Genomic DNA, 14,959 nt, shown 5'->3' on the forward strand with positions numbered 1-14,959 from the left:
CCCGCCCCGGGGTTCACCTTTCACATCCAAACTTCCACTTGGCCCTATGGCCCTCAGCAGTAGCCCTCCCAGTACTACCCCTGTTAGCTCGCAGTGCTCAGGACCGCCTTCCTGGGCGGACAAGAAGGGAGAGCCGTCCGCTCTACCCCTGAGGCTCTGAGGCACAGAGGAAGCCATGCCAGGCTCCACGTGTTCCCTGCCCCGCCCTGCGCCTCCACAGTGCCTCTGCCACCGTGGCTTCATCTGTAAGGTGAGGGGCTGAAGTGGGCCACCCTGGGGTCTCTAAGCCTGTAACCCAGAGCCTCCCAGAGGGGCTGGGGCAGAGCTCCCCAGGATACTGTGTTAAGTGAGGGGGAGGGGGCTATCCACGAGTGCCTGCAGGACTTCTCAGAGCCTTTAACGTGCGTTGTGAATTCCCTACCTCAGGCGACCTGGGATGCTGTGTTTCACAGAACACACAGCAGAGAATGCCACAATAGTGCTTTCCAAATTCTCTGTGCCTCTCGCCTTGTCCCCTAAATAATAGGCAATGGGTTTAATCTGCTCTGAGGTAAGAAAGGCTTCATTTCTCTCTCCTCTTCCTCCCTCCCTCTTTCTCTCTTCTTCCTCCCTTCTCTCTCTTTCTCGCCCCCATTCTTCTTTGCTTTTTTTCAGTTACTGTTTGCTGACCCCTAACTCGGGGCAGGCCCCGTGCTGGGTACTTGGGATACAGGAAAGAGTAAAGGTCAGGTCTCCCCTCAAATTACCCACGGTTGGCAGGAGAGCGCAACTTAGCAGCTACACGCATTTTACACAAGGCAGGATGAAGCAGCAGCAGTGTAGAAAAGCTCTAGGAACAGTCCTCCTTCCTTAGGAACCCGCTCTGTGCCACACACGTTGCACGGTCTTCTCATTTGAGCCTCACGGCAACCCTCGGAGGTACACGTTCTGACAGCCCATTTGTCAGCTGAGAAAAGGGAAGAAGGTATCTGACCAGAGGGTCAGGTACGAGCAGGGGAGCCCTGGCCCCGGCCCCTCCTGCACGAGGCTCAGCCTTCCTCGGAGCATTTTGATGGTGTGAGCACGTGGCCAGGCTGGCCTGCCGGCCTGGGGGCTGGACTCTCCCTCTGGCGCCTTTGCATCCGCTCCCCAGTAAGATCTCCTGAGCATCTGCCGTGTGCAGCCAGGGTTCTGGGCGCGGGACACAGCAGGGACAAGACACGGCCTCTCGGAGCTCGCTGGCTGGTGGGCAGGGCGGCCGCAGGTAGACAGGCACGGGAGAAGCGCAGAGCCGGCCCTTAGCGTTGCGCCAGCTGGAAGGAAGAGACAAAGCCAGGACCCTCGGTCTGCGGGACAGAGCTTGAGCCGCGCCCGGAGAGTGAAGGAAGGCCTCGGTTAGCCGCCAAGGGGAGCCACTCAGCTCGGTGCTGCCCTGAGGCGTGGGTCTCATAGGCCAGCCCTTTAGCGCTCCCCTTGCTTAGGACGCCGCCAGAGTGACCTTGCTCGTAAGAGCCCGTCACCTTTCACAGAGCAGCTGCAGAGGGCATGGGCCAGGCCCGCCCGAGGCCGCTCTGCTATACGTCCAGCCCAGTGGGAAGGCCGGTGGTGGCTGCAGAGGGAGAGCGGGGACTCAGAGGACAAGCAGGTGAGAGGTCGGGACCCCAGCTGCCGTAAAGCACGGCCGCTCGAGGAACGCCACGCTGTTTGGAAAGGCTAGAGAGGTGACACCAGCAGGAGAGACGAGGCTTCGTGATGGTTCTGCAGGTGAGCTGAGGCTCCGCCCTCGTGCTCAGCGGCAGCCGGGTAAAGGTCAGAGAGGAGCGAGGGGTTCTGTGCTTCGTTGAGGGGCTGCCCGGAGAGCTTCACAGTCTGAATTTGCCTTGAATTTTCATAGGCTCTTAATTCTGAGGACAACAAATAGTAACAGGTACCATTTGTTAGCCCAGCTCTGTGCCGGGTTCCTAGTTCTGTTCACCCCCCAGCAAATGCATGCTGCCTGTCCGTCACCTGAGTCCCACAAGGGTCGCTCAGTGACCCCCAGACCAGGAGAGCCACGGCTGGGAGCCCAGCGGCCTGGGTTCCAGGCCTGCCGTATGATCTGGGACAGCCACCCCTGCCTCGAGGCCCCGTTTTCCCCATTTGGAAGATGGATGGCAAGGAGCCGTCCAGCCCTGACCATCTGTGGTCCTGCCAGCCATGAAGCCGAGCTTCTCGTGGCCCGCGGAAGCCAGTGCCGCCCCAGAGTGGAGGGGAAGGTCACGCAGTTCCCGCGTCCACGGCTGGGCAAGGGGCTGAGTCACCCGCACAGAGGAAGCCGCACCCCCGGCCCCCAGCTAGGCCGTTGTGGCCTTCTTTGGGGTGGTTGCTAGGGTCATTTTTAAATATGATGGCAATGTTCTCACAACCACCGTGTCAGGAGCGTCCAGAAGCGCTCGAGCTGAGCAGAAGCGGTCCAGCCGTACGTGAGCCTGGCTGCTGGTGGCTGCCGCTTCCAGCTGGGAGACCCAGACCCAAGGCTGTTCCATTTCCCCTCCCTTTGCTGTGGGGACCCGGAGCATCCCCTCCTGGGCAAGACCTGCCCTGGACGATGAGGTCACTGGGGAGGCCCAGAGCTCAGCCTGAGTCACCTGGAGAGCAGAGGGGAGCCACACAGCTACCCCACAGCGAGGAGAGCATGGGTGTCCAAAAGGCCCTTGACGGGCCTGAGGGCCAAGGAAGGCTTCCCGGGGGAGGGAGGGCCGCAGTGGCACGGGCCTTACAGTGCACACGCCTTTCGGAGCCACAGCAGTAGCTGACTGGCCCCTAGAGCGCCCAGTCTGCAGCAGGCCCAGCCGACAGAGACTCCCGCCCGTACAGGCAAGGGTGACAAGTGCCTGGAGAACCAGGGGCCAGGGCTCCAGACAGTATGGTCGAGAATCACACCCACCCCGCCTTCTCCTCTGCAAGGGCCCCTCCTCTCAGCCAACTCTCCTTGTTTTAGAAAATACCGTTTTTAACCAAAGACGTACTAATGTTGATGTGTAATAAAGTTTAAATTTCCGTTTTTAAATAAACCAATAGAGATAAATTTCCCCATTTAATCTCTAGTAAATATTTATAGCCATAACAGAAACACAAGCTCTTTGGGCTCCAGTTGGACAATTTGACTTGCGTAAGTGAGAAAATCAAGGTGAAGGAATAATGAGAGTAATAAAATCAGGTGAAACCAGAGGTCGGTGCGCTGAGCAAAATGTCTGCTTCATTCATTTTGACTTGTTTCTGTTTTCTTCAACTTCAGACTTTTTTCAGTCTTTATGGTAGCTGCCAGGGTGTTTGTGTTTTCAAACATCTGTCAGTTCTCAGTTGCCCCCCGCCCATGCTTCAAGTGGCCGAGGTCAAGATTGAGCTAGTTAGTCCTCACCTCGAACAGGAGGCCGGTGAGTCACCTGGGGGAGGAGGTCTCAGGGCCGTGTGGGCGGACAGCAGCCCTTCCTTTCATCTGCACTTAGCCTCTTGATGGACTTGTGACCTCTAACCTCTCACTTGACCCCTGACCTCATAAATTCTGGAAACTCCTCACAAATCCCCGGGAAGATAAACATCAACCGGGGTCAACTGAAGGGGGTTCCGAGCCGCTGCGGGCAGACAGGGAGGGGGATCGTCTTCTGGGGTGGAGGGGATTTCCCCAAAACTGTGGGCGACTCAGGAGAGGGGCCAAACGGCCCACCCCAGGGAACCCTTCTTCTCCCTGATCACATCAGGGCGTTTTGGCGAGATGCTTGGCGGGCGCTGACTGGGTGGTGTGTAGAGGCCAGGCCTCCGGAGGTGGATGGGCCACAGTTCCTGCCCTCGAAGCCCGTGGGCAGCCCAGCTCTGCACTCAGCGAGGCCTCTGGGAGGGGAGAAGGCAGGGAACCTGGCTGGCCTTGGGAGGGACAGGGCTTCCGAGTCGGCCAGAGGACGAGCTTCAAGGGCCGGCCGGGCAGGGCCAACGTGGACAGGCTCCAGATAAAAAAGCCCGCTGCAGCTAGAGCATGGGGTGCCGAGCAGGCAGTGGCGTGGCCCAGCCTGAGCCGCTGCCACAGCCTCCCATTTCTGAAGTTTCCCAGCCAGCAGGGGAGTCCATTGCGAGCTGCCCTTTTAAGTTGAGGCCTCGGAGGAAAAGGTGCCTGAGGTTTGCACACATATTTGCTTTAAAGAGGAACATCTGCCGACCAGCAGGAATCTCAGGCTACCATTAGGAGAACAGTGACGTGTGTGGCCTGGACCGGAATAAGCACGGAGGGCGGAGGGACGCCTGCTCGGGGCTCCGGGCCTGCAGGGCTCTGCACTGAGGCTGGGGGTTCCGTGGGTCCGGGGAGCACTGCAGCTGGAGGCCGGCCGGGGCGTGTCGGCACCCTGACCCGTCAGCACTCCCCTGTGTGCCCAGCCTGACATGCAAGTCTCCACCTGCCCCACGGGGGCTTGTGGCATCCCCGTACAAACTGAAAAGTGCTGCGCACCGCCATCGTTTTAAACGCCACCCACGTCTGCTTTCGTGGGGAAACCATCTAAACCCCTGACCTGGGAAGCACCCTGCAGCCCATGCCCTGTAATCTGACCCAGGTCAGGAGCGTTTCCTCCATGGGTCCTGCAAGCTCATTTCCGGCCTCCGAGCAAGGCCTGGCTCTAGACCTGGGCACCGTGTCCTCAGTTTCCCCCTAGGGGATCGCCATCTGGATGACTAGGTGCACCCCCCGTGTGCATGCGATGCACGTGCCGACGGCAGCCCAAGAACACGACGTTTGTTTGTGACATTTCGCCGGTTTTCTCTTCTAAGCCTGAAGTTTTCTCTCTCCCTGGTCCCCAACCCCTCTCTTGTCTGTCTCTTCCCAGAGGGTATGAACTGCATGAACAAAGACCATGGCTGTGCCCACATCTGCCGGGAGACGCCCAAAGGTGGCGTGGCTTGTGACTGCAGGCCCGGCTTTGACCTTGCCCACAACCAGAAGGACTGCACACGTAGGTAGATGGAGGCAAAGGGCTCAGACATTCCCACGCGTCTCCTGCCGTTGCTTTGTGGGGGGTCTGTCCAGTCTGCTGGACGTTGCCTGAGAAGGGCACTCAGTCCCCTGGGGGGAGAGAAGGGCAGGGCCCCCCCCCCCCGAAGGGGCCTGGGAGGCATGAGGGACAAGGGCCGTAAGCCCCAGGCTCGGGGTTTCCCTGGCATAGTACCACTGACACAGCCCCAGACCTGGGCTGGATCTTATGCGGGGCCCTGCGTGACAACCCTGCCAGTGCTCATCGTAACCTCCTCCTTCCCCCCCGCCCCCGACCCGAGAGACCCATTGGCCCTGTGCTCGAGCTCTCCAGCAGGAACGGAGGGACTGTGGGTTCGCAGTGGGCCAGGGCAGCCCTTGGTAACAGAATGGTATAAAGAAGGCAAGGAGGGGACTTCCCTGGTGGCGCAGTGGTTGAGAATCCACCTGCCAATGCAGGGGACATGGGTTCGAGCCCTGGTCAGGGAAGATCCCACATGCCACGGAGCAGCTAAGCCTGCACACCACAACTACTGAGCCTGTGCTCTAGAGCCCGTGCTCTGCAACAGGAGAGGCCACTGCAATGAGAAGCCCACGCACCGCAACGAGGAGTAGACCCCGCTCACCGCAACTAGAAAAAGCCCGCGCTCAGCAACGAAAACCCAATGCAGCCAAAAAATAAATTAATTAATTTACTTTTTAAAAAAAAAGAAGGCAAAGAGCTTGGTTCTGGGGGGGTCCCAGCGCAGGCTGCACTGAGCTTATTTCCAGGATCAAAGACCAGAGCTCATAGCCTAGCCCTGAAAGGCCCACTATAGACGATGACACCCTGGGGAATCTGGATTGAATGAGGCCTCTGGTCAAAGGTGCCGTTTCAGGACCAGCTTGGAGGTCAGCCTGCAGGACGCAGGCGTAATCCAGCCTCTTAATGTGGTCACTCGGCACTTCCCAGTAGGAATGGGAGCCAGCAAACGAAGTGAGACGGTGGCTGAACACACTGAGTCCTCAAAGCTTCGAACGCAGTGCATCCTCCCGGCACTGCGTGGGGAGTGGCAGGACGTGGCCTCTGCTCGCCGGGCAGCCGGGGTGCCCAGATTGGTGTGATGTTTGCTGTGTGTCTGAAAAGAGTGGAGGGTGGCTGGTGTGACTGCTGCCCGTCTCTGGCCAGAGACAAGCACTTCATACCAGGCCCACCTTCTGCTGCAGAAAAATGGTATGAAGGAGTCTGAGTCCAACTCCCAGGCTGGCCACTGAACCAGGACACAGACGCTGACCAGCTCTCCTAAAGAAAATGGGCTTTCTTTCCATTCTTCATTCTGTGGAGAAGACAGCTGGCCTTTGCCAGCCCGTCGTCCTTAGTCATCGTGACTCTTCCAGTTCTCCTCCACTCTCCTCAGTCATCGAGATCTCGGGGACCCACATGCCTCAGACATAGTCCCTGTCACCAAGGGAGCTCGTGCTCCAGCCCCCACGCCTGATTCGTCCGTTTCCCAAGGTGAAGACACTTCGTCCTGCCCAGGTTGGTCCCAGATGTGGACCAGCCTTCCTCTTCTAGTCATTCCTGCGGGATCGCAGTGATCAATAGATACACTGTCACCAAGGGGAGGACCAATCAGGGACGCTGTTGACGGGGAAATGCCCGGCTCTAACCCAGGCCCTCCTGTCCTCTACAGCAGATGGATCCCTTTAGCTGCAGAGAAACCTCCTGCCACCTGGCAACCTTCAGAACAGAGAAGGAATAACTCCAGCTTCCCAGTCCTCCCCGTGGGGTAATCTGAGCTTCCTCAGGACACAGGCCAGGGACCAGCATATGTGGCGTGGGCAGGCTTGTTGACAGGCTTGGCCAGGAGGAAAGCACATTCCTTCAGTCCGCAAGCCTGGCTGATGCCCGCCCTGGCCAAGCCCTGAGCTAGGTGCCCGAGAGAGAGCCGTGGGCCCCAGGAAGTGGCTGGGACTGACTCACAGGCTGCCTAATCCTATGATTCCGTGTGGGGCGAGTGCTACAAGTGCTACAAGGGGACGGTTTGCTCAGAGAGCATCTCCTGAGGGACCAGCCTGGTCTGAGAGGTCAGGGATAAGGAGAGCTCTGTGCACGGCCGAGACTCCCCCGCCCCACCCGGACAGAGAAGAGCTAAGCCCGCGCCCCGAACTTTTGGTGAAGCAGATAGAGTCCCACCGTCTCTGCCCAGTGGCTGGGTGTTGCCAAGGTGTGTGGAGAGTCCAGTACCCATCCTGGAGCCCAGGAGTGGGTGACTGCCCTGCAGCCCTCCTGCCGAGGGACGGCACCCCTGGCTGTCCACCCCGTCAGCTTTGGTTTCTTCTGTGTGGTTAACGTGGATTAGCGTAAAGTTAGCTCTGACACTTCCCTCTAGCCCTTGAGCTCACTTGAGGCCCAGGAAATTCTAGATCTGGAGTTGGGTCGGGGGCTGAGGCCTGGCCTAGGCAGCCGCTGTGAACGATCAGGACCACAGGGGACTCTGCCCAAACTTTCCTCCCTCCAGAGCCCAGGACTCACTCCAGGGCCAGAGGAGGTTTTCTCCATCCTTCTCTGGGTCTTTTCGGAGCTCAGGGCTCCAGTATTTACTTCCGTGTACGTGCTATAGGCTCTCTACGTGCTCACAGCTCGGCCCGTGTGGTCTGGGAGATGCACGCGGGCCTGCAGAGGGGGAGCGAGAAAGTGGCCCTCGCTCCGGTTGCCTCAGACAGGCCCGTGTCCTCCGTAGAGCCACTTGCAGGGTGCCGTCCATCTCCTGGAGCCCAGAGCCTGGAAAGAACTGTCCCCTCACTGGTCCACCCCTGCCCACCCTGAATGGGGCTTTTCTCAGTCCGGAAAGGCACGTGATATTCAGCCCAAGGTGGGGCTCTCCCCTCACCTGAGATCCGTGCTCAGCGGCAGCCCCCTGGGACCTTGGCTTCCCTGAGGCTCCTCCTGTGCAGAGAGGTGAGAGACCCTGACTCCAGGCTGCCGGGCACCCAGAAATGCTGGGAGAACAGACACTCCCACACAGAGGGGCCAGAGGGCTTGGTGGCAAAGCCCCAGCTGTTTCCTGAAGCAGTTCTGCATGTCCTTGAAATGTCGCCCCGGAAGCTGGGTCCCTCCTTCGGATGGTCATGAGCTCCCTGTGGAAGAGGCAGCCCGCCAGCCGCTGGTCGCTGAGGACAGCGTCTGGGACAGTGAGTAGGACCCATTCTCCTCGCGCCCTCCTCACCTGGCAGGGAGACCGCGTGTGGCCAGGTCGGCAGGGCCAGCGTCGCTCAGGCTGGAAACCCCAGAGCCTCCGTGCTGTTCTCTGGGTGGAAGGAGGAGTACCCGGGAAACGCAGCTGCAGAGCTCAGCTCTGAAACACCTGGAATCCTTCACCGGGGAGTTGCCACCACGTGACCTCCCTCCGGCCCCAGCCCTGCTCACGGGTCACCTGTTAAAACATCATTCAGGCTGTGCCAGTTCGGAGTTTTCTGCCCCTCTGACTGTGGTTGGTCTGAGACTCACTTCTGCATACCTGATCATCATCAGGGCTTTCAGATAAATTCAGAGTGTAGATAGAATTCTGGACAAATGGATGAGGTCTCCAGGAAGACACCCTGTCCTCAAGGCCCCGGTGTACCGTTTGCACACAGATGACGGGCGCCCTGTCATCCTACAGCGGAGTAAAGCAGGGGCAGCAGGAAGCCCTGCCGTGGAGACCTTGGATCTCCTTTCGCGACATCCCTCACCCTGGGAAGAGAGGACAATGTGTATTCCTTCCAGTCAACTTGAACTTCTCCTTTTCCCTGCTTCAGACGGGCTCCTGCTTGTTCAGCCCCCTTTTCAGCGACCCGGGCTGCTGATGCTGGGAAGCATTTTAAGATCCTGGGCTCAAGGGCAGCAGCTCCTCCAGGCCGTAGGCCCTGCACACTATGTAACACGTTTAAATAAAAGGTCATTTTCAAACCTGCAGCTGAGATGACGTTGATTTGCATATGTTCTGTCTGTTTGGACATTTCCTTGGGAGGATTAGGGCTTAGAGTGGATAGAGATTGAGGTGGCTGCTGGGACTTGGAGGGAATAGGCATCCATGGGGACATCCTTCCACGTGCCCCAGGACGTAAGCAAAAGAAAGAAAGGTCTACGAGAGCTAAGGAAATGAGCGCCACCCCTCCCATGGGCCTGCCCCCTCCCACCGCCTTGAAGAGTGTGTCTGGTATTCACAGACATTTGCCCCATCGGGACAGGCTATTGTAAAGTGTCTTATGCAACCTAGGAAGGATGAAATTGTCTAGCTTATCCCTTTCTTCAACTAACACCATCTGAGTGCGTCAGCTGTGTGCCAGCTCTGTTCGAAGCCCAGACGACCCAAAGTCCATTCTCTGTCCCACCCCAGTTCGCCTCTAGGGAGTGAGCGATTCCACCCAAGACCCCAGAGGGGCTGATGTCCAGGGAAATGTGTGCCTCTGGGCTGACTGTCTCATGTCCCCACTTTCCTCCCCCATCCCTTAAAGAAACAACCAATGGCGATAAACTAATCGTTTTTGTTGTCATTCTGTTCACATACACGTGTGTACACTTTGGGCCTAACTAGTAACCTGTAACTATGGAAACGGAGGCTGCCAGCACAGCTGTGAGGACACGGACACAGGCCCCGTGTGCGGCTGCCACCAGAAGTACGCCCTGCACTCAGACGGCCGGACATGCATCGGTGAGTAAGCGCTTCGGCCGAGCACCAGCGCTCTGCGCCACCCTGCCCCCCGAAAGTGGCCACACCCCACTGCATCCTGCTTTCCAAGAAGGAAGCTTAGGGGGACAAATAAAGGGAGCCCCCCACGATACTGATGGGGCTGGCGGGCGACCCCAAGGGGAGCTTTCTGTGAACACCTCCCAGGGTCGCCCATCCACCCAGACCAAGCGCCTCTGCTTTGTGTCACCGCGGGTTTTCTGAGGGGCCTCATCCTCCGCGTGCAGGTGGTTCCAGGCAGGTGATCTGCGGGGAGGAGGGTGGTGTGTGCGCCTCTGGAGGGCAGCTTCTGTTCCTGAAGCACAGGGGTTTCCTCCCCTAACGTGGAGACACACCGGAGACTCGGCCAGCCTGCATCACCACCTCCTTGGCGGTGTGAGCTGCCCACAGCATCTGGAAAACCAAGAGCTTTTCTCAGAAAACTGCTTTCAGTCTTGGTTGTCTAGAACAGCAGGGGAGAGGGCTGGTGTGAATCCCGGGTCAGGTCTGGGTGTCTTTAACTGCTCTCCACTCCCGAGCTACGGGGCCTCTCGCCGGACCTCCTCTCCCACCTAGAGCCCCTTCTTCTCGGGTGCCCCCTCCTGACACCCCTCGGGTGTCACCTCACCTGTTGCAAGAGTGTCAGTTTCAGTCTCTGTCACCTCCGTCCTCCTGGTCCTTAGTTGCAAGGGGAAGCTTGAGTATTTGTGATTATCTCAACTTATAATCACTAGTAAGTTCTTTCCCCACTCAAAACTAACAGCCTACTTTTTAACTGAGAAAAAGAGGAATTTCAAAGTTGGTGCCCAGAGTTCACCCTCCTCTTTCTCTACAACACTGGCAAAGTTCAGCACCCCCCCCCCGCAAGTCAGTTATCATATTCATTTTTTGTAAAAATGCCCTGTTTTTTTATTATCGACTCAGAAGATATTTCTTGAGGGACTTTCAAGTAACAGAAAAGGGTTGGCAAGCAAGCAAAGCCATGAAGCCCGGAGTCTGCTGTCACCTTCTGTCCCCCGTGGCTCTGCTCCCTTGTGCCCCGGGGGAGTCGGGCGGAGGGGCCGGGCCGGGCAGCAGCGGTCGCGTCCCAGTCCCGGGCTGTCGTCCCAGGTGCTGCCTGCGTGGTTCTCCCTTCCTCTGTGTGGTCTCTCCTCTCAGACAGCCATTTTGGGTTTCATTTTATCTCATTCCTCCTGCTTTTCTGGTGATGGTCCCTGATTGCCTGTCTTGTCTGATAACTGACGTTCGTTAATGATTTTCAGAGCCAAAAGCCAAACCAAACCAAAGAACCAAAAAAAAAAAATAATCAAAGCAGAACCCGGTCTCAGACCAGTGTCTCTATTGCAGCCTGATCCCATCTAGAACTCCCTCTCCCACCTCTCTCCCTGTCTCCACTGACCCCGGGGGCTCTCCCGGCCCGCCGGCCCCCTTCCTGTCTCGTCTGCTGGGGTCTCCCACAGCGTTTGCGTCTGCAGTGGAGCTGCCTCCTCCAGCCCCTGGAGCAGCGCAGACAGCTGCCGGCCAGACACACGCCCAGCCTCGTCTAACACTTCTTGTCTTTGTGCACCTGGCTCATCCTCTCTTATTTTTTTATCCTTTAGTGTCTGCTGCACGTGAAGGTCCCTGCTTGGATCTGCTGTCTAACATAGCTTCCCTCACCCTGCCCCTTCCCCTCCCCTCTCCTTAGAAATCCTTTCCCAGACCCAGCTCCTGGGCGCTGGGCCGTTACTCCCTGCTGGCCCAGAGAACCTTTCATCTGCCTTTGCTCACTGCTCCCCGGGCTCACCCGGGAGCGAATGTCCCCACACATCTCCCACTGAGCAAAGAAACGCGAGCCAGCTAACCTCACGTGCTCCTCTACGGGGACATGCCGGCAGCTCCCGGCCGCACGGCCGGCTGTCTCTCTGTGCACACTCCTAAAACGGCCAACCCTCTTTGCAGCCTCTCGTTGAGCACTTGAGTGTCTCGCTCCAGTCCTCCATAGACAAGCAGGCAACCAGCGCTGCCCAAATCGACCCCCTGGCTTCTCTGTGTCTGTTCGGTTGGATCCACTGTTGAGTGTACGCGTGTTTGTCCCTCTGTATGTTTTGTTCTTAATTCTGCATGAGTGCTGGACGCATTTTCACGCCCTTGAGACAGGGCGTCTGCTGTCCAGGCGTATCCATCACCGGACCTCGCGGGTCCTGTCCCCCCTCGGCCTGGGCCTTGTCCTGTGCCTGCGTCTTCAGCCTGAGCCGGGGTGTCTGTAGCTGCCTGGGTCTTCGTGAGCTCCGCAGGGGTGCTGTCCACCTCTCCGGCCCTCCGCACGCGGTCCTGTCTGTTCTGACCTCAGCCTCCTCCTGTGTTTGTTTGCAGATGGGCCCTGTGTCCCCCGTCCTCTTGTGGTCATATCCCTCTTCTGCCCCCCTCCCCCGCTCTGCCGCCTCTTCGCTCTGCCCTGAACACGCCATCTGGAGGTTCCTGGGATTAGCCCCTTGGCGAGGACGCCGCGCTGGCCCGGCATGCGCCACGCCAAGAGGCTGACTGTCTTGGGCCGCGGGAAGTGGGCTCTCATTAACCACCGGCTCCGTGTTTGTCCCTTACTTGTGTTTTAGAAAAGGATGAGGCTGCAATTGAGCGCTCTCAGTGCAATGCCACGTCAGTAGCTGATGTGGACAAGCGGGGGAAACGGCGGCTACTCATGGGTAACACTTTTCTTCCACTTCCTTTGTTGTACTTGCACCTTTGTTCATGTGTGTGTGTGTGTGTGTGTGTGTGTGTGGTATGTGCTGGCGTGTGGGGTGTCTGTGTGCGTACTTGTATGTCAGGCTGTGAGAGCTGTGCTGGCGTGTGGGGTGAGCACGTGTGGGGACTGTTCATCTGTGCGGTGTGCCCACGTGTGTGTGATCGTGCGTGCCGTGGGTGAGCGTGAGGGGCTCTGCTCCAGATGTGAACTCACTTTTTCCTTTTTAAGGTTTTTACCCTTCATCGAATACATGTATTTCTCTGTGTGTTTGTAGCAAAGAACCCAGAGGCAGTGTCTCGTGGCTTCTGCGTGTAAGGACATGTGCTCTGTAAACCCCCTCTACTCGCAGTAATGCCCACATGTGCAGTTAGGGTTCCAGGGTCAGCAAAGCAACGCTGAGACGCAGAAGCAAAGTGGGTGTTAGTGTAGAACAGGGGTTCAGGCAGCACGTCCTTATCTGTCTCCTCGCCAGAGAGGAACCACGTGCAGGGGGAAAAAAATTACATCTAAATGCGGGGCAGCAGGGTCTCGGGGTGTCCAGTCCACCCTGCTTGCTTTATAGTTGGGAAATCTGCTACCCAGAGAGGGGAGGACTGATCAGGGTCACCTGGCAGCCCCTTCTGGCCCCAAAGCTCCCCAGTCCGTGAATGACCCCAGCCCAAGCCCACTTTTCCCCAGCCCGCCCCCCTCGGGCCCCCGCCCCCCTCGGGGGTCCATGTGATGTCAGCTGCGCTCTGAGCCCTGCCCTGGGCTGGATGCAGACTCTAGGGAAGCTTTCCCAGAAACACCTGGGGCCGCTCCGGGTGGCTGGAGGCCTGCTGGTGTAGCTGATCCCGGGCAGGGTGAGGAAAACGGAGAAAAGAACTGCTCTGCACCTGAGCTCGGTCTGCAGAACAGAAGAGCCATCTGTCTCCACATTCACTCGTTCCTCTGCCCCTCAGCCAGTGCCAGTTCTGGGGTCGCTGGCCCCTGGGTGGCACTAGCTGTCAGGCCTCTGGAGCACAGCTATCGGGTCACCTGGGATTGTCACGACCTTCTTTGTGGCACTCCTGTTAGGTCACACCAGCCTTGGGAGCTGTGAGGTCAGGTGGTGCATTTCTCACATCTCGGAGGAGGAAACTGAGGCTCGCTGGGGTGCCCTGGCTTGCCCAAGGTCACACGTAAGTTACCCTGCACAGCTGAGCTTAACCCAGAGGTCATGGCCACGTGGGCCATCTTAAGTGTCGGCGTCACAGGACCGTGGAGGTCAGAGCCTAAAGGTCCCAGAGAGGTCAGTCAGTGTTGTGGTCCTCGTAGGGACCTCAAAGGAGCCCAGGCATCTGGGGAGGAGTCTGAGTGGGGCTGAGGGAGGGATGTGGCCTTGAGTGCCAGGGAGTAGGCTTGAGGTCTCCCCCAGTGAGGAAGCTGTGGGCTGGCCGACAGCTCTGTGAACCCCCGGTCCGTGCTGGGCAGGACAGATGTAGCCCTGTTCTCAGACGAGAGCGCTACAGGCCAGAGAGGCCAGAGGACTCACTCTGGTTACACAGGGACAGGCTCAGGCTAGAAGCCCGCTCTCTGCAGGTTCTCTGTACGAGGCTGTCTCGTTGACTTGGGCCATCGGGCTTGGCCTGGAAACCACGAAGGGGTGGGCTTAGAGGCTCCAGCAATCAGGTGTGTCCACTGCCCTGCACAAAAGGCTGAGTCAGTACTAAGGACTTTCTGAAGAGGTGGCTGGCAGCGGGTGATGGGAACCTACGAGCTTCTGGTGCTCTGATGGCCCCTGGGGACACAGTGCAGGGCCTTGCGCAGAGCAGGACCTCAGGAAAAGCTGGTTGCCTCGGAGCAGGAACGAAGGCTTCCTGGAGGAGGTGCCCAGGGATGCGTAGGGCCTCACTGCTCACTCTTCACGCAGGCAGGTGTCTGGCGAGGAGAGAAAGGGCGGGGCCTGGAGCCTGGATGAGCCTGGCAATGGGAAGGGTAGATCTGAGGCAAGGTGGGTGACGACACGGGGCAGTTCTCCAGGTCAGGCTCAGCAGGAAGGCCAGCTGGAGGGAGAGGGCGGGTGAACCTTGCGGCCCGGGGAAGGCCCCTTCCCCTCCAGCCACAGCCTCCCTGCCAACAGGGCTGAGCCCAGGCACGGAGCTCGTGTTCAGCAAGAACCGGGGTGGTCAGACTTCACCCCGTCACTGAACGGGTCCCACGTGCGGCTGGTCTCTGGTCAGCTGGGGTCCCCGGCTGAGGCTCTGAGCTCCTGTCCTCAGTCTAGTCACACACACGTCCTCAGTCTCTCTCTCTCACACACGCACCATGGGCTGGTGGAAGGAGGTGGGACCTGGTGACTTAGCTGTGTCGGGGGGTCGAACTTGGGGGAGAGGGAGGGTGCCAGGCGGGGCTTGTCAGAGAAAAGGAGGGGAGGCAGGGCACTGGCTGGCCCCGGGTGGGCGGACCGAGGCTCGGAGAGGATGGGACTCACCCACAGCCCCCCTGTGAGTTGGGCAAAACCAGGCATCCTGGCACCTGGGCCCTGGCACTCTGGGGACCAAGTGTGGCTAGAGGGAGCAGTCCAGCCCCTGTCCTGAGAAGGCGCAG

General features: G+C 58.7%; 1 protein-coding gene across 1 annotated transcript in view; it reads left to right on the plus strand.

Moving 5' to 3' along the window:
- Positions 1–14,959, plus strand: part of SCUBE1 (signal peptide, CUB domain and EGF like domain containing 1) — a 127,016-nt gene that overhangs the window by 65,580 nt on the left and 46,477 nt on the right. The window contains exons 5-6 of the mRNA XM_073788106.1: positions 4,833–4,958; positions 9,535–9,651. Coding sequence (XP_073644207.1) covers positions 4,833–4,958; positions 9,535–9,651 — 243 coding nt within the window. The remainder of the gene's footprint in view (positions 1–4,832; positions 4,959–9,534; positions 9,652–14,959) is intronic.

This window comes from Tursiops truncatus, chromosome 11 (genome assembly GCF_011762595.2).
Source record: "Tursiops truncatus isolate mTurTru1 chromosome 11, mTurTru1.mat.Y, whole genome shotgun sequence".
NCBI classification, from domain to species: Eukaryota; Metazoa; Chordata; class Mammalia; order Artiodactyla; family Delphinidae; genus Tursiops; species Tursiops truncatus.